Source organism: Lottia gigantea (genome assembly GCF_000327385.1).
Source record: "Lottia gigantea unplaced genomic scaffold LOTGIsca_49, whole genome shotgun sequence".
In the NCBI taxonomy this organism is placed as follows: domain Eukaryota; kingdom Metazoa; phylum Mollusca; class Gastropoda; family Lottiidae; genus Lottia; species Lottia gigantea.
This window is the reverse complement of record NW_008709687.1, coordinates 1,208,118-1,230,108: the sequence shown is the minus strand read 5'-3', so window position 1 is coordinate 1,230,108 and position 21,991 is coordinate 1,208,118. Positions and strand designations below refer to the sequence as shown.

The following is a 21,991-nucleotide window of genomic DNA, read 5'->3' as shown; positions in this document are numbered from 1 at the left end:
TCATTTTTTTTCTAAATTATCATTTTTGTATTCTAAATTATCATTCCGTAAATTATCATTTTTGTATTCTAAATTATCATTTCGTAAATTATCATTTTTGTATTCTAAATTATCATTTCGTAAATTATCATTTCGTAAATCATCATTTTTGTATTCTAAATTATCATTTTTGTATTCTAAATTATCATTTTTGTATTCTAAATTATCATTTTTGTATTCTAAATTATCATTTCGTAAATCATCATTTTTGTTTTTCTTAATTATTAAAGCTGAATTGAAAAAAATATAAAAGAATTCAATAACTATTCGTTAATTTTCAGTTTCTATCTTTGGCTTTGAAGTCTGAAACATTTTGGACTTACTGAATATTACTCAAACAATTTTCTTTTATTTTCGTGTAATAAATGAATATTTATGCTTAGAAATAGTTTAGTTTTTATATAACAGATCGAAAGTGTTGAGTTCGAGGAATAATCAACAATGGAAGAGGATTTGTAAGTACAATACATACACCTTTTATTTTAATTTTACGCTTGAAGGCAGTACTGTTACTGTTCTTGCTCCAAAATAAAATGACTTCATTTTGATTTAAATTACTTGAAAACATGTTGATTTTACAACGTCTTGATCGGAAAATAAAAATGTTTCAGGTTAAAAAAGAAACGTGCAATTTACAAATTTATTCGCTTTTAGATTTTTTAGAAAATTCCCGACTATCGTTCCCTGAATTTATATTTTAAATTCAAATTTGGAATCGTGTGCGGTAAGTCTAGCTGACAACTAAATCACCCTCAAATCTGACAAGTATAAAAATAATATCGTTTTTGTTTTTATCCTCGCTATGGTGTAAATTTCCTTCTTAAAAATCTTGTTGGATAATTAAAATACCGACTGAATTTCATCCTGTAAAACGGAACAAAGTATTTCTATGGTAAAAAAATTCAAGAAAAAAATTATCACATAATTAGTTAGTCTTTAAGATATAAGAAAAAATCCGTCGGCTTTTATCTTAAGTAAACACATTTGGTGGTCGTCAGCTCTCAAACATGCCAATAGGCTATACGCAATTTCTTCAATAAACAAAAAACTCTTTCGGTTACGTAAAATGTGTCTATCTTTTCAACTCGTTTCCATTTTTTGCTTATCAAATTTTCAAATGTAAACAAGAAGTTAAGCCAATTTGAGTCGTCAAGTTAAGGAGGGATGACAGCTAACCAGTTAATTTGGTTAATGTAGGATTTCTACTAGTAATTGTCTTTTTCATATTAAATTATCGTCTGCAACTCGCTAGCGGATTGTGCTCGACACAAGGACGTCAGAATGGGACTAAGACATACTAAACTAAGTTTTTAAACTAACTCTTAGATTGTGCTCATCACTAAGTCACAACGACGATCTTTTGTGGTCACAATGGGACAAGATCATACTACGCTATCGTGTCCATCTAGTGGGCATATTAAACAATCTTGATTAAGTGTTCCAAAAATTATTGGAGAGCTTAAATACAATTTGGCAAGGCTGCTCTTTTTAAGTTAATACTATTTATATTTTGTACAAATTGCACATTCGGAATTTCGATTGTCCCCTTAGAAAATTATGCAAAAAGAGTATGACGATGTTATGTTATACATTTATTAATGCATTATTCATAAATTCGTGATTATTAATTCCTTACTCCTTTTTTAAATATTTTCTATGAACTGTCAAGAAGCTGTAATTGCTTCTGCTGAGAGCAATTTAAAAAAATTGAAAAGGAAATTATTGCAAAAATCCACAATATTTATTGTTTGGTAGAAAACCATATTTTTCAGTTTTGTTTTAACTTTGTTTTGTTTGAAACGGGTTTAAAACAGGGATGCCCTTTATCGTCAGTTTGATTGTGACGTTGTGTACATGACAACGTCAACTTACATTATACAGTTTCAATATTAAAACATACATTCGGAAATCATTAAGCTGCTCTTCTACTGAATTTGTCAACTCTGGATATAGTTAGTTTTGTTCAAATTGAGAAAAAATTATTTCTTTAATTTTTTTCTGAAGGGTGTTTATATACCACTCATAACCCTGTTGTTGGATACTGACCTTTTGGGCTTTTACTAAGGGAATATAAACAGAGAAGTGTTCGTGGCCTCTGAAAGTTTGCAATCAATGAACAGTTTTTAACTTTATTTTTTAAACTCTCTCTCCTTTGTTGTTAGCTGGAAATGGACGTGTCATCGACCAACCAACCCTTCTATCTCATGCAATATTTACAATATTAGAACTTTAAAAAAATCCCCTAAAACAGACGTCTATTTAACTCACCTCTGGGTAGCATGAAAGGCACGTGCCCTGGGTGTCTCATTCCAACCAGACCATGTGGAATCGGTGTTGATGGGTAGGAGAAATACGGTAAATGTACGGAACTTGGAATTGGTAAGGTGGGCAAAGATGGTTTTGTGGTCAATCGTTCAATTCTATGTGATCCGCTTCCACAAGTTGTTTCCGAATTTCCTAAAATATCCTTAATCATAAATGAGGGTCTTTTGATTCGTTCGTTCATTGTCACTGATTTTAAGATTCGTTTGAAAACTTGGTGTAGATGAATATCATTTTCATAAGTCATACCAATAATGCAGTTAATTTTTTTCTCACATTTTACAGTTACTTTGATACAAAAACACAAATGATAATTGCGGCTGAGCCCTAAACTGAATAATTATTTACAAATACAAATTACGACTCAAATTTAAATATAGCGATTCGTCGCAAACTTCGATCCCCTTTTCGGTCTCCGAAAACTACCCAATTAGTCTAAAAATTCGTTTCGATATTTCAATATCTGTCTCAGACAGTTATTCAATTCTTCACTATTCGAACACTGCCCAATCAATCTCATAATTCGATTCCAATACTCTTATCTGTCTTTTTAATTCGTAACTCTTCGAAATATTCTTGTTGGTCTTTGGAAATGATCCAATTCCATACACAAATTAATCAATCCATGAAATTCCTGGCATTTAATATTTTGGCACAAAAGATTTAAAACAATTCCCAAGAGAACAATTAAAGCACTTATATATTTATCATATTTTCAGGCAGAGGAACAAATCTTTTGGAATATGGGCGGGGTTAGAGGTGTCAATCATGTCTAGGAACCAATCTAATGGCAAGACCAATGGTAGAGCAGTATCATATTAAGTAGTCGCGTGCCCCTGTGGTTTTGGAAGCATGTTGTTAATAAATTCCTGATTATGTCATTAAAATGTAAGAGCAGGTTGTCAACACGATACGGTCTCATTATTCCACCCTGGTTTGATCTTGAGGTAAAGGAAATTGGTCGATGTTATTTCATTGCCATCGTGCTTTCTTCCCTTCATCTTATTGATAACATTTGTTTAAAATTTACCGAGCTATTTTCTGTGTTCCCTTATGCATTGATGGATCTTAACCTACACCACAACAGTGATAGAGTGCTCTCTGACTCTCTCTCTCACGTAAAATTGTTTATTTTTTTGCATTCAGAAAACCACCCAAACAACGCCATGGATTAAAATGATTAAAATGTATTATACACAAAGTTATGATAAACATCAACTCTTTTTTTATCACAGCAAACTGTGCAATCCTCTGACCATTTGTAAACTATAATTTCTGTAATTGTGAATTTAAATGGAGCCTAAATCCAACGTTTCCAAATTGGTTTTGCTGAGTGTTGCAAATTTTCTCAAATCGAAAACGAAATATTCAGATTTACCACATTTCTTTATTCGTCTATTAATTCAAAGATATCAACCTTTCTCAGCCTTTATACTGTTCTGTAATAGTCTTCAGTTCTGTACAAATAATTTCTACTACAAAAGGAGTAAGACAAGGTTGCGCTCTGTGTCCCTTTCTATTCTTTATATTTGTACATGAACTACAAAAACTACTCATGAGTATTAAAAAAAAATTACCGTAAAAAATTTATTCAAAACATTATGTCATGAATTTTTTTCTTGAAATCGAAAGAAATTTAAAGATAGATTATCTGCAATCTAGAAAAATCATTGAGACAATGTACCAATAAATTGAATGTATTGGTTTCTATCCGAACCAGATGTTCTTAATTCGTTCGAGGTAGAATTTTGTGAGAAAAATTGCAAAAAAATAAATATATAAATAATAAATATTTCTTGATAAAAACTTTGTTGAGAAAAAAAATATTTGTCATAAAAATGTTACGTTGACAGAAAAAATTGTCACGGATCACGTCATATTTGTAAAACGTTTTCCAAATACTTCTTTCATGAAAGCTTTTCTGAACTGAATAACTTTTAGAAATTCAAATTTTTTTTGTGTCAATTTTTCTAAAATACTTAATCAAATAAATGGCATTAAATGCATTATTTTGCAGACCGACGTGGTTCCATTTAAAAACAGACTGCAGTAAAAGATAAACCAGAGAAAAGTAGAAATTCATTAAAAGTCAATTAAAGACAAATTAGCAGACGTCATGGAGTGCAATAGAATGAGCTCTCGGCGAGTTCTCGCGGCAGAAGGAAGTTTATCTCGGGATCATTGGAACCTCCGCTGTGAATGAAATGAAAACAAAACATAGAGAAATCACACCTCGCCTACTTCAGAGGTGTCGGATTGGATGTGGTTGTCACACCTAGAGAGCTACAACACAGAGGCGTTGGAATGATTTTGGGCTTCATCTGGGATTTCGCGTCTTTTCTGCCTAGATGCGTTATCCTTTTGATACAGAGAGTACCGGAAATGGGTTTGTCACGTTTTGGGCAGGGGTTCGGTGTCGGTGGACTGATGCGTTGAATCTTTCCGTTCAGGGTCCATGTTCTTCAAGTGCTATCCCCACTGATTATCTTGAGGACAGGGCCTCTTCCGCTTCCATCAGACCAGGTTATCTGATAAGTTATCTATCTACGATAGCTGAAAATTGTCGGAGTCGCTCAAAGCCAGGACAAGAATCTACATTCCATTGCTTTTACACTGTGCTTTTATATCACTTTGATGTAGTCTCACATGTTGCCATTGCTAAATTCAATATGACAGTCGGAACCGTTGACACGAAAGTGTTCCGTCAGGGTCAATCGTAGTCATTTAAAACCTCTTGAGTAAGGGTGGGAAACGTTTAAGGCTAATTAAAGAAAGAATGATTAGCTTTTGACAAGACGAGGTAAATTAATAGCTGATTTGGTTACGAAATTTGATGGGAGAGGCCGAATGTTGAAGCACTTACAAGAGAGCTTTAGACGTCGTTTTGTCTTATATTACTAATTCGTTCTGCAAGTGTAAACTCGCGTGTACTTATGAAAACATTAAAGTAATTAACGATGATTAGGCAGGGGTTAATGAGGCAGCAGTGCCATGCCGTGATCCATCTACCACACTTTCAGATCTAAATTGATACGAGAGATTTTCATTCATTTCGGGGAAGGTTTTAATTCAAAGAAAACATTTGCCAAGAATTGCCTTTTATTCGAATTAGTATTAAAGAAAATCGTTCTGTGGAAGATTGTTTCAAATCCATAGACTGTGAGCTACTTTAATGATTTGTTTTTACGTGATGCTGTTTGGCTTTTTATCGATATATATTTATGATAAAGTCAATGCTATTTTTTACGATGCGAACTCAAACTTTGTATTTATTGAAGACCCAGTTATGGCAATTGTAAAACATATACTGATCCAAATAAATACCCAAGTTGTCTTTGAAAATTATGATTTTAATTACCAACATAATTACTGTCCTATTTTTATAACAGAATTGCGCACGTTTCATGTAGTAAAAAAGGTTTGAGGCAAGGAGAAGTATTGTGAGCCTTTCTTTTCAATAAGTAAACATACGAACTCGAATATTATCACAGCAAATTAATGACATTTAATTTATTGCTATGGCGATTTTAATTTTTTTTTTTTGGCTCTTGTTGGAGGATATTTTCATAAATTCATCATGTCATATTGTGGCTAATATTCACCAACATTTTGAGAGGTTATAACAAATGATAAAGTGACACATGTACATCATTACTAGGCTATAATGTTAATATCAAACAGAAGATAGAAAAATATTCCACAATCGTGGGATAAATCCAGAAAAACGATGACGAAATTGTCTAAATTAACAAATATTATTTATTTTTATATTGTGACCAAGGTTTCCGCCATTCGGTTTAGACTTTAAATATTTCTTCAAACTAATAATCTCAAAACTAACTCATTATTTCAGTTAGGTAAACAGTTTACAGATGACACGGCCACACTGTTTAGTCAGTTTATATACAATAGAGAAGTCAAAATAAATAATTAAAGGTACGTTTTGGGTCTTACCACGACGCCAGATCGTCAGATAATTGGCGTACAAAATGTGGCAGTTTAAAATTGAAGACACATGAGGTCACAAACCAAAAACGAAAAACCATTTTTGTGGACACTCAAGATTTATATTGCGTCTAAACTGTCTTCTCCGGATTAGACTGCTGAAGACGGACAACTATGACTCGGTGATTTGGCCCCTTGCTCGCTCATAGCGTGGCATTGCATGACACTTCTCCACAATGTCAAGCTATAACGAACTTCGTACTTATGCATTGACTGCAATAGTCACATTTCTTGTATCATGGATGTTTGTAAATGAAGAGATTCGATTGGATTGTACGCTCGCTTATAAGCCAATTAGAGGCCTCGACAGAAAGTCTGCGAACACAAAGTCATATGTTTCGAGGGCTCTGTTTGGCTATATTCGCTGGCGTACAATCCAATCAAACCGCTGTATTTCGAGATACAAACATAGTGGCTATTACAGTCAAGGTACAAGTATAAGTACGAAGTTCGTAACTGCTTGACATTTATTTTGCGATATCAACGTCCGCTGGAACCGAACGTTAACCTGTCATCTACCAACCTGGCTTGACATTGTGAAAGACAAGAACAAAGGCATCCCTTTTAGAGAGTCCACATAGGTAATAATGTTCATTAGGTAGAAAGGTTTATCAGCTGGGCATCCCTTAGAAAAACTCCATTTCATTTAAAGTTCCATGTAGATTCATTGTTGTCCAATTTTAATTGATTTGTTAATGATATCTGATTGTCGATCAATGGCGAGGACTTATATAATAGGTTATTATTCACTTATATGATATGGGGTTGATTAGGTCTGACCCTTGGTCTATATTAGATAGATATAAACCTTAAATTTGATACTTAAAATATTTTATTAGAAGATATTTAAAATGTACACCCTTAAAGGCCACGAATCACCATATTCAAAGGTTGACTTGAGTGTATATGTAAATAGTCTACAGAAGTACCAGAACTGTATGAAAACCTCATAATTCCTTCAAAAATACATTAAATCATAGGAACTTCACTTCTTTTATCTTTCACTGTAGTTTATTCTCTGCATGAAAATTGTGATACCTGAAAATTGTTCATCTCGATGATAAGGTCTATAATAAGAAAAACGATGTATGGATAATTGTTCATTATCCAGTCCTTAACCGTTCTACATTATGGCGGAGCCTTGAAAAAGGCGAGTCGTCATTGCAAGGATAATTGTGGATACACATCGCTTAGAAGGCTAATGATGTTAAGCTCTGGGCAATATTACTGATTAGCTTAGCTGAACAATTCCTGTTTCTGAGACCAAAGTAATTTTGACCCCCGAAAATGGTGAACGGTGACCTTTAAGATATTGTCCAATGACCTTGATCGACTATATTCGATTACTTCGTGACTTTTAAATAACTGCCTATGACCTTAATTCCGCAAATCGCATTAGGTCTGATAAACACACCCATTTAAAATGGCGTAGATTGTCGCAGAAACCTAGTGGTAATAATTATCAAGGCCTAGGATTGAAAAATGGGAAAAAATAAGAAAATAATAAATTAGAGTCGGAAGTCACAAAAACAAACAAATAAAACAAACAAAATAAAAACATGACCAAACCGACGACAACACCCAACGAGAAAAAGTTAGAAGTGTAGTGTTATTTCGCATTCTTTGCTAAACTAGAAAAAGGCTAGTATGATTTAAATCAGAGTTTTTCACCCCGGAAAGGAACCGCGGATCCGAACGAAAGAATTCTATTGAGGTCAGTGACTAACAGATTTGAAGGGGGGGGGGGGGATTTGCATGTTCATACCCAATCATAATGGGTATTTTTACTCATATACAATTCATGATGTAGCTCATCTTCGTTACCCAGATGCGGAAAATAAGACGTAAAACTTCATTTTGTAAGCCATATCAGTTGTGGGAAATTTGAACGTAAAGCTCCATTTTATTAGCCCTACCAGGTGGAGAAAAGATGGACGTTTTATTTCATAAGATCAATCAAGTCGAAAATTTGGACGTATAACTTTAATTTCATTGGCTCAATCAAGTGCGGAAAGGTGAAACCTAAAACTCCATTTTATTATCTCAATCAAAAGAAGGAAAGTTGGATGTAAATTGCCAGCTTCATTTTCAAGATAAGCAATTGAACTAATCCATATCTTTAAAGGGACATCACTCCAGTTTATAGTGAAAAATCAGACAACAATGTCGACATTTCTTGTGAGGTTAATTATTGTATATCATTGTTCTAAAGTTAAATGATTCATTCGGCATAGTATAGAATTATGCCCCCCTCCTTCCTTCGAAAAATGTATCACAGACGTCTATTCGTCTCCGTTTCCATTTCTGGATTTACAAACCCTCGGAAGTCAGGGACATCCTCTTAAAATTGTTCTACATCTTGCGATAAGTGGTAATCATGTAATATGATAAGTTTTAGTTATCCTATATCATTACTTTCCCTAATCAGTTTCCTTTTATTTTGATTAAAAGTTTTGAAGAAAGTAGAGGTAGTGTTCGAATTTTATTTCGAATTTTTATTTGTCTTTTTTTCGGAAACATTTTTCGTTTTTGTCTGTAAGTATCCTATTACATCTTTAAACGTCTTCAGTAGGCCTACTTTGGTTGAAATACGCTCTCAATTTTATTTCAATTCTTTTTTGTAATTTTTTCCGAAAAAAAATTCTGAGAGTATTTTACGTCTTGAAACGTTTTCAATGGCTACCAAATTTTTATGATATGCGAATCCAAATTTTAGTTGAATTAGTAACTTATTATGTATGTTTTAACTCAAGGGAGGGAATTCATTACAATTTTATTTGACCACTGAGGCATCTTATGAATATTTCATATATCCAATTATGACACTGCGTCCCTACAATAAGTCTTCTCAGTACTGTAATTCGAATCACTGCACGGAGGTACAATAAGTACCTTTCATTATAAGAGAATTCCCCTAGTAACAGACCCCTTTTGCATTCTGTCAGTCCTAATACTTATCGTTGACATCGGTCTCTTCTCCAACAACAATCTCTTCCTCACAAATTAATTTTTCAAGGTTTGGCACACCATGAGGACGTCAATAGCTTTACCGATATTTTGCCTTGGATTACTACAAGTTACAGCTTTAAAGAGAGATACCCTCGACTCTTTAACTAACCTCTGCATAGATAGCACCTCCCATAAAACAACACCAAGCAGGGAAGCATCTCTTTATAAACAGGTAAAAAGGCTTTTTACAACAACAACAAAAATAAAAAAATTGAAGGGTCTTCTAATGTAATATTTGTGATGACAATCCAGTTACAATTGGATAACAAATGCGTTTCTTTTTGTTTCTGATGTTTTTGTCGTCTCAATAGTGATCTGACAAGATTTATACCACAGTTACGGTGTAACGACGTTACGCTGATCCAATCAAAGCATATGAAAATTGGTGACAAAGACTGTTCGTGTTCCCGCAGCATAAACCTATAAGACGCACAACCCCTATTCAATTCACCATCCACAGTCGCTTTAGTCCAAGACAACTTTCCCATTGCAGTGTTCTCCATGGAAGGAAAGGTCGTGCTGTACAGAAAACACTACAAGAATAGCCCACGAATCTACCACTGATCTGTATAACATTGATTTTGGCCATTGTGCTCCTCTCTCCAAGAAGTGTAAGGAACATTTTGTTCAAGACATCTGTTTTTATGAATGTTCACCCAATACAGGACCCTGGTTGATTGAGGTAAGTCGTGCATTTGATTTTCCAGGGGAGTTGCATCTTCGAAATGTGGAAAAAAAACTATTCTATGTTGGTTGTTTGTACTTTTATTATGGATTCAAACTCCGGGCAACTTTTTTTTATCCCCAACTTCTTTCAACCCTCAACTTTTTTTATCCCTCAACCTCCAGCAACCTACCAGTGAAGTACGTGTTCGCACGTGGTTCCTGTAATTATAGAAATGTTAAACCGTGTATGATGGCACTATTGCAAAGACTGCTAAAATATCTCAGGACCTTTGCAGTAACTAAAGTCTGCCGCAGACGAGAGGAACTTGCTAAGCTGCCTGTCTCGAGAGACTGTCACCTGAGCAACATTCTCACTACATTTTTCTCCGCAGACGAGAGCTATTGTCTCACTAGAAAATCTTCGGCCAATTCCGTACGTCAACAAAAACAACCGAAGAAAGTTCGAACTGCATCCGTGTCACGTAACTAATAATTAAAATGGCTTCATTTCCCTGTTTTGGAATTCTGCAGAATAAATAGCGTATAGACATGGGTAGTCTTGCCATGTTCAGCAAGTTGATCTTCTAAAATTGCATCATTCACGGTTACCATAATGATCCGTCAACGCGTTTCTATTAGTTAGCTACTTTTTCTAGCTCAGCTGGCAGCTTAGACGCCCTCACATGATGATTTTCTGGCCTCTTGAGGCAGAAAATATCAAAGGGTGACTTCGATTGAACCTCTGTGGTCGAGCTAGAGTTGATGGAGAAATTACGTAATTATCTTCAGCGAGCTAGCCGAGTGAGGGTCGCAATCGAATTTGATCGAGTTAAGACAATATGGCGGGACTTTTGATCATATATAGACCTTCCATGCTTCGTGCTTGACTTTCCAAATAGTGAGGGTCGTCCCTGAGCTACTAACTAGGTCAAATATTACGTCACACGAGTCTCAACTCTACAAAATATTACAGTTCGGATGTGACTCGAATGACTCGAGTCTAACCCGGGATCCAATCGAAGTCACCCAAACAGGATAGATGTTTTCCTCACAGCCTCTCGAGGCAGAAATCTCACTAAAACTTCAGCGCACATGGAGGAAACAGCTCTTGGGGCAGGCAACTCGGCTAGTTCCTCTCGATTGTGGCAGGCTTAAGTCATTAAACGCTTAGTTTTAGTGGAATTACAAGAAGTACAGGCGTTTGACTGAAAATTTGAATGGTGCAAATCGATGTTATCAGTGTCCCCGATACACAGAAAAAGTTAAGAAAACATCTTTACAATGCCTTTAATAAATACTATTATCTATCGGCAGAAACCCAACAATAAATATGTGATGGAAAAGGCAAAAAATGCACCACTGTGTGAAAGTGACTGTACTAACTGGTATAACGATTGTAAATATGACTTAACCTGTGTAGAGAATTGGGGTATGGATTTTAACTGGACGACAGGTAAGTTACCTCCCTTGTTAGTATCAAGTTATGTCCCTTGTCAGTAACGAGCATTGTAAAGGGTTATGTGGATTATCAGTATCGAGTTATTTCCCTTGCCAGTAACATGTAATGCCACTTGTCTGTAACGAGTTATGTCCCTTGCCAGTAACGAGTAATGTCCCTTGTTTGTACATATAAGTTTAATCGGCAACTCTCAGCTGTTTCCGTACAGTTGTTACTAGGCAAGTGATACTAGCTTTCATGTCTATTGCAGGGGTAGCAACTTGTCCAACCAACAGTCCGTGCAAGACATTTGAAGATATGTATGGTTCTGCCGCTAAATTCTGCAGTAAAGTCTGGAATTATTCCTGGAAGATGGTTCCTGATAGTGAACCTTGTTTCCGTATGTGGTTTGACAGCTCCAAAGGAAATCCCAACGATGCCGTCGCTCTACAACGTGCGAAAGAAATTTTGAATGCGGGAACTACATTTGGTACCAGCCCTATTATGGCTATGGTTGTTTCTATTTTGTATTTGTTTTATTTTTAATAAAAACATCTTTAAATGTTCTAAAATGGCTTTCTTTGTAGGAAACTTTTACAGAAAATCACGAGTTTTTTTTTACGTCGCTAGTTTACTATATAAGATCCAAGCGGGCCCTGAAATATCAATGCTTAAATGCTTTCACAATCAGATTTCACATAATAATTTCAAATTGCATTCATTTTCTTTGTGTTGTCAAATTGTCTCAGAGTTACTTTTCGTAAGAGATGTTACCAACGGTTCCGATTGTTAAGGACCGTCATAGGCTAATGTAACTGAATGAAATAATGAGAAAAGAGCTGTTTTTGATATAGAGTTATATCTATGTGTTATGAACGAGAATGAACAACTTAGGTCTCTATTGTCCCTCCCTTTCTTGCCTTTTCTTATTCAATTATTTTTCTAGACTGGACAATCTGAACTTTAAGTCAAATACATCCAGTATTCATACGTATTAAATATATTATCATATATTATTAAAGGGATCTTTCCATCTATATTTTCGCTTTGCTAACTGGTAATACGGGTTGAAAGCCTAAGCATCAAAATTTCATTAATTAAAGAGAATTCGAACAATCCAACTCGATATTGACTGGGCTATTCCATTACCAACTGGAACCTAAAACAAACATGCTTACCATATCACTGTTCAGAATAACATCTGACTTCGTATTCGTGTACAATTAAAACATTTTGCACAGTAATACACGTAGGTGATACAAATTTTATCAGCTTGTAAAGCAAATATTTCGACGACTGTATCCCTTTATCAAATACATTGATCAAATATATCAAATATATCTTCTAGATATTCAAACAAAAGCACACCCTCTTCAATGAATCTTTCCGTCTGGGTGATAGTATAGAATGATGCCCTCCCCCCTCCTTCTCCAAAAATGTATCATAGACGTCTATTCGGCTCCGTTTTCATTTCTGGATTTACACACCCTCGGAAGTCGGGGACATCCACTTGTGCCTCTTTAAAATTGTTCTACTTCTTGCGATAATTGGTAATCATGTGACATGATAGTTTTAGATATCCTATATCATTTCTTTCCCTAATCAGTTTCCTTTTATTTTGATTAAAAGTTTTGAAGAAAGTAGAGGAAGTGTTCAAATTTTATTTGCCTTTTTTTTCGGAAACATTTTTCGTTTTTGTCTGTAAGTATCCTATTACATCTTTAAACGTCTTCAGTAGGCTTACAAGACCGATAATTGAAATTCTAATTTTATTTTAATATTTTTGATTGTCTTTTGCGAATCAAATTTTTTTAGAGGAAATTGTAACGTATTATGTATGTTTTAACTCAAGGGAGGGAATTCATTACAATTTTATTTGACCACTGAGGCATCTTATGAATTTTTTATAAACCCAATTTTAGTCCTTAATGTTAATTAGGTTAAAGTATTGACAACTGCGACGTATAATAAGTCTTCGGAGTACTGTGATTCGAAGCACTGCACGGAGGTACAATATATACCTCTCAATAAAAGAGAAGTCCCTTGGCATATCAACCCAAAGCTCTCTTTTCATCTGCTACTTCCGCTTATCTCCAACTACCACATCAATCTCTCCGCTACTTCTCTTTACTTTCATCGCCTGTCTCTTAATAACTTCTTAACCTTGGTCCCTTACTTACTTCATTTCATCCCCCTCTTTCCTTTCCTGTTCTTCGATTCTACTCCACATTACTCATCACCTGTATCTACCCACCTCCCTGTCTCTTTTTCCTAACTACTACTACTCCATTCATCCCTAACCCTCTCAATTCTCCTAACTCCAATACTTTGCAGTGATGCAAGTCCGGGAAGTTGTTGGGATGGAACAATGAACCAACCTCCAGTGTATTCGAACAAGAGAGCATAAGCTACTGTTCAGTTAAACTTTCTCTGTCCATCTTCATGACACCATTCTTTTAATTTCATTCTTTCAGGGCTTGACACATCATGTGGCTGTCAATAGCATTACCGATATTTTGCCTTGGATTACTACAAGTTACAGCTTTAAAGAGAGATACCCTCGACTCCTTAACTAACCTATGTATAGATAGTGCCACCCATAAAACTAAACCAAGCAGGGAAGCATCTCTTTATAAACAGGTAAAAGCCTTTTTTTTGAAATTTTTTTTATAAAGTCTTCAAATGAAATAATATGATGGTAATCCAGTTAAAATGAGATAACAAATGGGTTTCTTTATGCTTTCTGATATTTTTCGTCTCCATTGCGATCTGACAAGTTTTATACCACAGTTCCGGCGTAGGGACGTTTTTCTTATCCAATCAAAGCATATCATTGTAAAACCCTTAATCCCTTATTGCACACTATATGCCGTTGAACGTAGGGATACCTAATCTAATCTACACACAACACCAATTCATTTCTGATTGGATGGTGTCAAGATTCGAGTCGGCGACGAAAATCAGTGACAAATCGGTGTGTCCGCAGCATAAACCTATAAGACGCACGACCTCTATTGAATTCACTATCCACAGCCGCTTTAGTCCAGGATAATTTTCCCGTTGCAGTGTTCTCCATGGAAGGAAAGGTCGTGCTGTACAGAAAACATTACGAGAATAGCCCACGAATCTACCATTGATCTGTATAGCATTGATTTTGGTCATTGTGCTCCACTCTCCAAGAGGTGTAAAGAACATTTTATTCAAGACATCTGTTTTTATGAATGTTCACCCAATACAGGACCTTGGTTGATTGAGGTAAGTCGTGCATTTGATTTTCCAGGGGAGTTGCATCTTCGAAATGTGGAAAAAACTATTCTGTGTTGGTTGTTTGTACTTATCTCCTTTTTATCATGGATTCAAACTCCTTTAGTGTACGAAAGGAAATTTTCTTTTATCCGCAACTGCTTTCAATCCTCAACTTTTTTCATCTCTCAACCTCCAGCAACCAAAGTTCGTTTTCCCAGGCGGTTCCTGTATTCATAGAAAAGCTAAACTGTGTATAATGGCACCATCGCAAAAACTAATATGTCTAAGAGCATTAGCGATAGCTAAGTCATAAAAAGCTTACTTTCAGTGGAATGTCAAGAGCCAAAGTTACCTGACTGAAAATTTGAATGTTGCAAGTCGATGATATTAGTGTCCCTGATACACATAAAGAAAACCTCTTTACAATGCCTTTAATCAAGGATATTATCTATCGGCAGAAACCCAACAATAAATATGTGACGGAAAAGGCAAATAATGCACCATTGTGTGAAAGTGACTGTACTAACTGGTATAACGATTGTAAATATGACTTAACATGTGTAGAGAACTGGGGAGAGGATTTTAACTGGACGACAGGTAAGTTACCTCCCTTGTTAGTATCGAGTAACGAGTTATGCCCCTTCTCATAAATGAGTTCTGTCCCTTGTCAGTAACGAGTAATGTCACCTGTAGGTAACTAGTTATGTCCCTTGCCAGTAATGAGTAATGTCCCTTGCTTGTACATATAAGTTTAATCGGCACCTCTCGACTGTTTCCGTACAGTTGTTACTAGGCAGGTGACACTAGCTTTCATTACCATTGCAGGGGTATCAACTTGTCCAACCAACAGCCAGTGCAAGACATTTGAGGACATATATGGTTCCGCTGCTAAATTCTGCAGTAAAGTCTGGAATTATTCCTGGAAGATGGTTCCTGATAGTGAACCTTGTATTCATATGTGGTTTGATAGCTCAAAAGGAAATCCCAATGATGCCGTCGCTCTACAACATGCGAAAAAGATTTTGAATGCTGGAAGTATATTTGGTACCAGTCCTATGGTGGCAATGGCTGTCTCGATTTTGTATTTGTTTTCTTCTTAATAAAAACGTCTTTAAACGTTGTTGTATGGTTTTCTTTGTCGAAAACTTTTACAGAAAATCACGCGTTTACGTCACGTTTACGTCACGTCGCAATGTTACTATATAAGATCCTAGCATGCTTTCTTAATCAGATGTTTAACCTCACATAATGATTTGAAATTGTATTCATTTTCTCTCTATGTTGTCGGGTTATCTCAGAGTTACTTTTCGTAAGAAATATTGCCAACGGTTCCGATTGTTAAGGACCGTCATAGGCTAATGTAACTGAATGAAATAATGAGAAAAGAGCTGTTTTTGATATAGAGTTATATCTATGTGTTATAAACGAGAATGAATAACTTGGGTCTCTATTGTACCTCCCTTTCTTGCCCTTTTCATATTCAATTATATTTTGAGACTGAACAATCTGAACTTCAAGTCTCACTCTTCCAGTATTCCTACGTATTCAATTATTAAAGGGATCTCGTCGCTTACATTTTCGCTTTGCTAACTGGTAATACGGGTTGAAAGCATAAACATCAAAATTTTATTTTATTGACTGAGCTATTCCATTACCGACCGGAAACTAATTCAAACTGTATCAACACTTTTTCCCATATCACTGTTCAGAATAACATCTGACTTCACATTCGTGTACAATTAAACATTCTGCTTCAGCTGGTAAAGCAAATATTTCGACGACTGTATCCCTTTATCAAATACATTGATCAAATATATCAAATATATCTTTTAGATATTCAAACAAAAGCACACCCTCTTCAATGAATCTTTCCGTCTGGGTGATAACACCTACATACGTCTTGTATAACCAGCCTTAAGCAAACAAACTATATTTTTAAAGGTATTTAAAAGACAACTTGTGTTTTGGGAGTTGGTTGACTATAAAGTGAGTTAAGAGAGGAATCAATCTATATCAAAATGAATCTGGATATTAAATGATCCCTTACATATAGGTAAGTTAAAATTTTATTTTTTAAATACAATAAAATGACAGAATTGTGCTATCAGAACTGTCTGACGCGAATTGTTTTAAATATAAGAAAAACGAATGAAGGATCACAATAATTGGGATACCTTACTTATATTTTTTTCATATTCATGTTCAACGGTTCGCGAGTAGGTCAGTGGCTCAACTAGGCCTACTGGTTGAACCAAGTCCACGGGCCCCCACCCCTAATGGGGCCCCAACCACTTGGAAAAAAGGGCGAAGAGCATATGTTAAAAAAAATTACTGTGGGGAAAGCCCCCAACCTAAAGGTCCACGGACCCTTATTCTTTAGTTTAGCCACTTGTTGTGGTGTTCGTTGATAAACGCATGGAGTGCTATGGAACACCTGATGTCACTCCCCGGATATCATCACGATCGGCGGCTTGTCATTTTTTCAGATTTTTGAATTTAAATTCAAATCTAAAAACTTAAACTATAATGAATATAAAGTAAAGGTAAGATTTATGATAGATAAGGGTCATTGGATATTAGTAAAATTTGCATTGAAATCCGTTTTAAAATCAATAAATAACTGTAGAAGTCTGCTTTATCTAAGTTGTAAACGAAGACGTTCTTCTCTTTTCCGTCTAATGTGTCTATTGAAGACAGACAATATTATACAGATACAGTGTACAATGGCAGAAACTGTTTCGATTTCCAACTGTACAGATATCTTGAACTTCTGAGAAGAATGAATGCCACAAGATCGATCAAGAAAGTTGAAAAGGTGGGCCTCTCTGAAGAAAAAGAAGACATTGTAACGTTTCGTAATATAAGTATTCACCGACTCAAAGAAAAAGGCGGTGTTTTTTTTATCAATTTCAATATATACTTACATATATTGATAAAGCATGTATTATATACGGTCGAGGAATTATCAATCGCCTCTTGACCATGACTTGTCTGTATACCTATTCAAAGTTAACACTGAATTCGGCGTAGTATAATTTGGCGTACTGAATTTGGCGGGCTATAAATCAGACGTTATAGATGTATATGATATGACACAATAATTACTATGTATAAGGTTATATATCACGTATATATGGACATTTTCTTTATTATTGGAAACATCATGTATAAAACTAAAATAGGAACAATACCACGGGTAAATAATTCATGAAGCGCATGCGGTACTGTACGTACATCGTGTACCAAATAGGACAAATAATGTTGTACAGAGAACTGTACAAGGTACAGTGTATCCGCATTTACCAGATATGAGCAGGGCAAACAATACATCAACTGTCAAAACTGTATACAATATACATGTACCAAATACAAATATAAGAAAATAATATATGAACTGTACAGGGAATTGTCCGTATATAATGTACATGAAACAAATATAAATATAGGGCAAAACAAACTGATATTCTACATGTTTCAAATGCAAAGAGGGCAAATAATATATGAACTGTCCACAAAAACATTTCATTTATAATGTACCAACTTGGACAAACATTGTATGAACTGTCCATAGAACTGTATATGTGAACAAAAACTGATCGTTAATAACGTACCAAATTGTCATTGTACATAAAATGGTTCTTAGTATTATTTTGCTATATGTGTAACTAGTAAATACACCTCGCATTTTTAGCTTTAATAGTAAATAGTAAATAGTCATATCATAGCCTATTATCTATTGATATTTGATTGAGTCAATTAAACATTGTAGTTTAAATAGTAGCGGTAGTATTTGACCCGAATATTATATCTTAATATACCTATATGCCTCTTTATAATATACTTATATATACTCTGAAACCCTTTTCACGCTATTATATACGAGCAACTATTAGATTTAGTCAATTAAACATTCAAAATCGACATAGTTTAAAAATTGATTTCAGGGGAAAGCCTCTTACTTTACTACTTGCAACAGTTTTATCTATGCCACTGTAAACGTATGGCACGAGCGCGGACCTATGAGAGGCCCTCACATTTCACTTGATCAGTCGTATGCTTGCAGAAATTACAATTTTACTAAAAGATATATTAACCATTGAATTTTAATAAACCTATAGATGTCTATTTAATACATTAAGATATAATTCTATACAATTTTCACACTTTTTCAAAATATAATACCTGGTAATTCAAAAACTTCATAAAATATGTGAAAGGTGAAAGCATTCGTAAGAGTGTAGTTCTCATTTATAAGTCACCTGGTAGTCTTCACAAAACTTAAAAACATCATATCATCTAAAATGTAGTTGACCTCTGCTTTGACCCCCCTGCCCCTCTCTGGGTCAAATTTCAGCGAGTTATTAAATGTCAGGTACTGTTTACCCCCCTTGATAATTCCGTTTCCCCTTCTCGGAGGCTCGAACCTATTAATTCACGTCACCACCCTTGAGACCTTGATGGTCCCGTTGCTAGAGGGGGGTGGGGGAGAGTGGGGTAGCTTGCCCCGCCCCCAACTCCGAAATGTGACAAACCGACCAATTAAATTACTGCAACTAAAGATTATACACCATTGCCCCTCTTGATATATTACTTGCCCTTACGAACAATCAAGTCTGGCTACGGGCCTGGACCAAATATACGGGCTTGAATTAAGTAGAAAATACCTTTCAGTCTACCCTATACATTTCATATTTCAATTAATACCAAGCTTTCAATGTGATTTTGTTACAATTATTAATATGAGCTTAATTTTCAACGCGTTGTTTATGAGAATATCAAATTCTGCAATATAAATAATAACTATAGATAAAATTAATTTATATCTGAAAGGATCGACATCATTTCTAATCCTCTTGCGAGCTCTTATTTCTATGGGGGGCTTTCGTTCAAGGGCAGTGGGTATTCTCCAACTCTGTGGGTATCACAATAATGTGAAAAGACTAATCTTAGAGGTGGTGAATAGCCCACACCGTGACTGTCGTGAGTAGAAATGCAATACATGAAATCATTCTGTTATTAATCTTTGGAATTCGCAAATTTAAATGAAATGAAATGGGGTTTTACGCCCTACACATCAGACTAACTCAGATCTCCAGTGCCATGCAGTGTGAAATTCTGGAAATTTGCATGGGTAACTACCAGCCTAATGTTGTGATGTTTAACTGTCGTGTGACGACTAGAATGCACTGCCTGTATTATGATGCATTCTATTTGCTTCAGTTTCATCTGCGGTTCGTTTGATTCAATTCTAACTAAACCAGATAATGACATATTGTCGACAAAACCGCGGACGTCGGGTGGAAGCTATAAGTGTCTCCAATGCTCATACAAAACCTTAAAAAAAACTCTTTTGCATCCCTTAAAATTTTGTGAGAAGGGCTCGTCTCTGTTTCACAGCAAACGCCCAGAACATGTCGTACAAACTCCGAACGCCCCCTGTGAACGCGGAAGATATCTCAAATTGTAAATAATTGTACATGTATATAGATAACAGAATCCTGTTTGATAGAAACCTCTGTTTACCAAGGATAAAATTTCACGCTCTTGTCTATTCGGTAGATTGTGGATTATGGATAGAAATGGACCATTGGCGGAGTTTACATGTCCATCAATAAGGTTAAATTGGACGTGAACGTGACCTATCCATTTAAGACCTAGTGGATGACTAGTTGTTATATCTAATATTTTATGTCAGCCATAGATTGTGGATGGACATTGACTACATTATAACCTTTCATTATACCTACCTAATAATCATTTGAATCATTTTCAGATTTCCAGAATAAGGTCCATGTTCTTAATATGATCCCGTACTCTTCTAAGAGACCACCTTCATAACGAGACCGTTTTGGGAGATTCTAAGAACAGTATCTTCTGTGTTAGAAGAGAGTTGGAAAATGTAACTTGGATACTCCTATTAGTATTCGTCGGTATCATCTTCACTTGAAATGTGACTATTGGTGTCAAGGTATTAGAGGCAGTTCGTAATAGCTTGACATTGTGAAGATGGATTCTCATGGAATTTTACAGCTAGGTTATAGAGTCAGCAGGTTTCAAACTAGGTTATAGAGTCAGCAAGTTTCAAGCTAGGTTATAGAGTCAGCAGGTTTCCAGCTAGATCACTAAGTTTAAGATTAGAGTTAACACGATTCGAATTAACAGCATGTATTTGCATTAGGTATCGTCTCTTCAAATAAGGATTACGAAATCTATTTGTCAAGTGTTTTCTCGACTCTACTCTATCAACATCTGTATAAAATTTCGCATCTTAAGAGCCACATTCATATTTAGCTTCAGATATCGTATTTATCTTTATCATAATCGATCTAAAAACACGCTCAGCAAATAATTCTCAAATGTCAAATTTTGAATTTCATATAATTGTCATATCAAAATTGATAAAGGTTTGTCGATAGATGGAAATATTATGATAACATTTGGAACAATGGATTTTATTTGAAACATGGTCTTGAATGCAGTTTGAGTTTTATTTGTCTGTTTGCACCACGGAACATGAAACGATCATGAAATTTAAAACTGAAGAGGGCAAATCCGGGCAAGCCTAATCCACCCTCTCCCCGCAGACAACGTAAGCCACTGATAACGATCTGCCCCATACGCTTAACACAGTGCCCTATTTAAGGACCCAAAGGCCGTAACAAGATCTTTATCTTCTGAGTTAAACGGGGGTACTTTATTGTAATATTTTTTTCTGATTTTTATCATGTTTTATGACAAGGTATTCAAAGGATTTGATTTAAAAATTCGTGGTGATGTCAGACGTGTTCTATACGCACCAACCAAATCAGTCGCGTTTTGAAAACGAAAAGAATTGTAGATGTGCTGGACTCAGGGATCACGCCACCTAAAACTTTGTGGTCCCCCTCTGCCCCCCTTTGGCTCCGCCTCCGTTCTTTACCTCTGAATGAAATACTACCGAAGATGTCAGCACTAAGTCTGAGAAGCGGTTTCCAGCTGTTCAGATACTTTGCTAAAATTCAATACCAAGGGGTTTCACTAAGGACAAACATGAACATAGGATCCTCGTTGATCTAATTTGTTATCCTTGTAAAAAATGGTTTAAGAGTTTTTGTCGACTGAAGGAGGCTGAATATTGTCACTATAAAAGGCTTATCATTTGATAAAGATGCTCTAAATCAAATTTTTAATCAAAATTGACACTTGATTTATTTACATTAAAAACCACGTGTTGTTTAAAGTCCAGATTGCACAGAGGCTCGTTTTTTATTCATCATTTTATTTACT

The 21,991-nt window shown here is 35.3% G+C and overlaps 2 protein-coding genes across 2 annotated transcripts; one reads left to right on the top strand and one right to left on the bottom strand.

Annotated features, from left to right (window-relative positions):
- On the bottom strand, positions 1 to 2,608 carry LOTGIDRAFT_165087 (hypothetical protein; the record flags this gene model as incomplete). The annotated part of the gene is made up of 2 exons (XM_009061605.1): positions 1 to 269; positions 2,308 to 2,608. 2 exons carry the CDS (start codon positions 2,606 to 2,608, stop codon positions 1 to 3), a joined length of 570 nt encoding a protein of 189 aa, XP_009059853.1.
- A 6,215-nt stretch (positions 2,609 to 8,823) lies between these two features.
- On the top strand, positions 8,824 to 15,825 carry LOTGIDRAFT_218859 (hypothetical protein; the record flags this gene model as incomplete). The annotated part of the gene is made up of 5 exons (XM_009061604.1): positions 8,824 to 8,901; positions 9,383 to 9,547; positions 9,869 to 10,057; positions 15,184 to 15,322; positions 15,551 to 15,825. Exons 2-5 carry the CDS (start codon positions 9,395 to 9,397, stop codon positions 15,823 to 15,825), a joined length of 756 nt encoding a protein of 251 aa, XP_009059852.1. The 5' UTR covers positions 8,824 to 8,901; positions 9,383 to 9,394.
- Between the last annotated feature and the right edge of the window lie 6,166 nt (positions 15,826 to 21,991).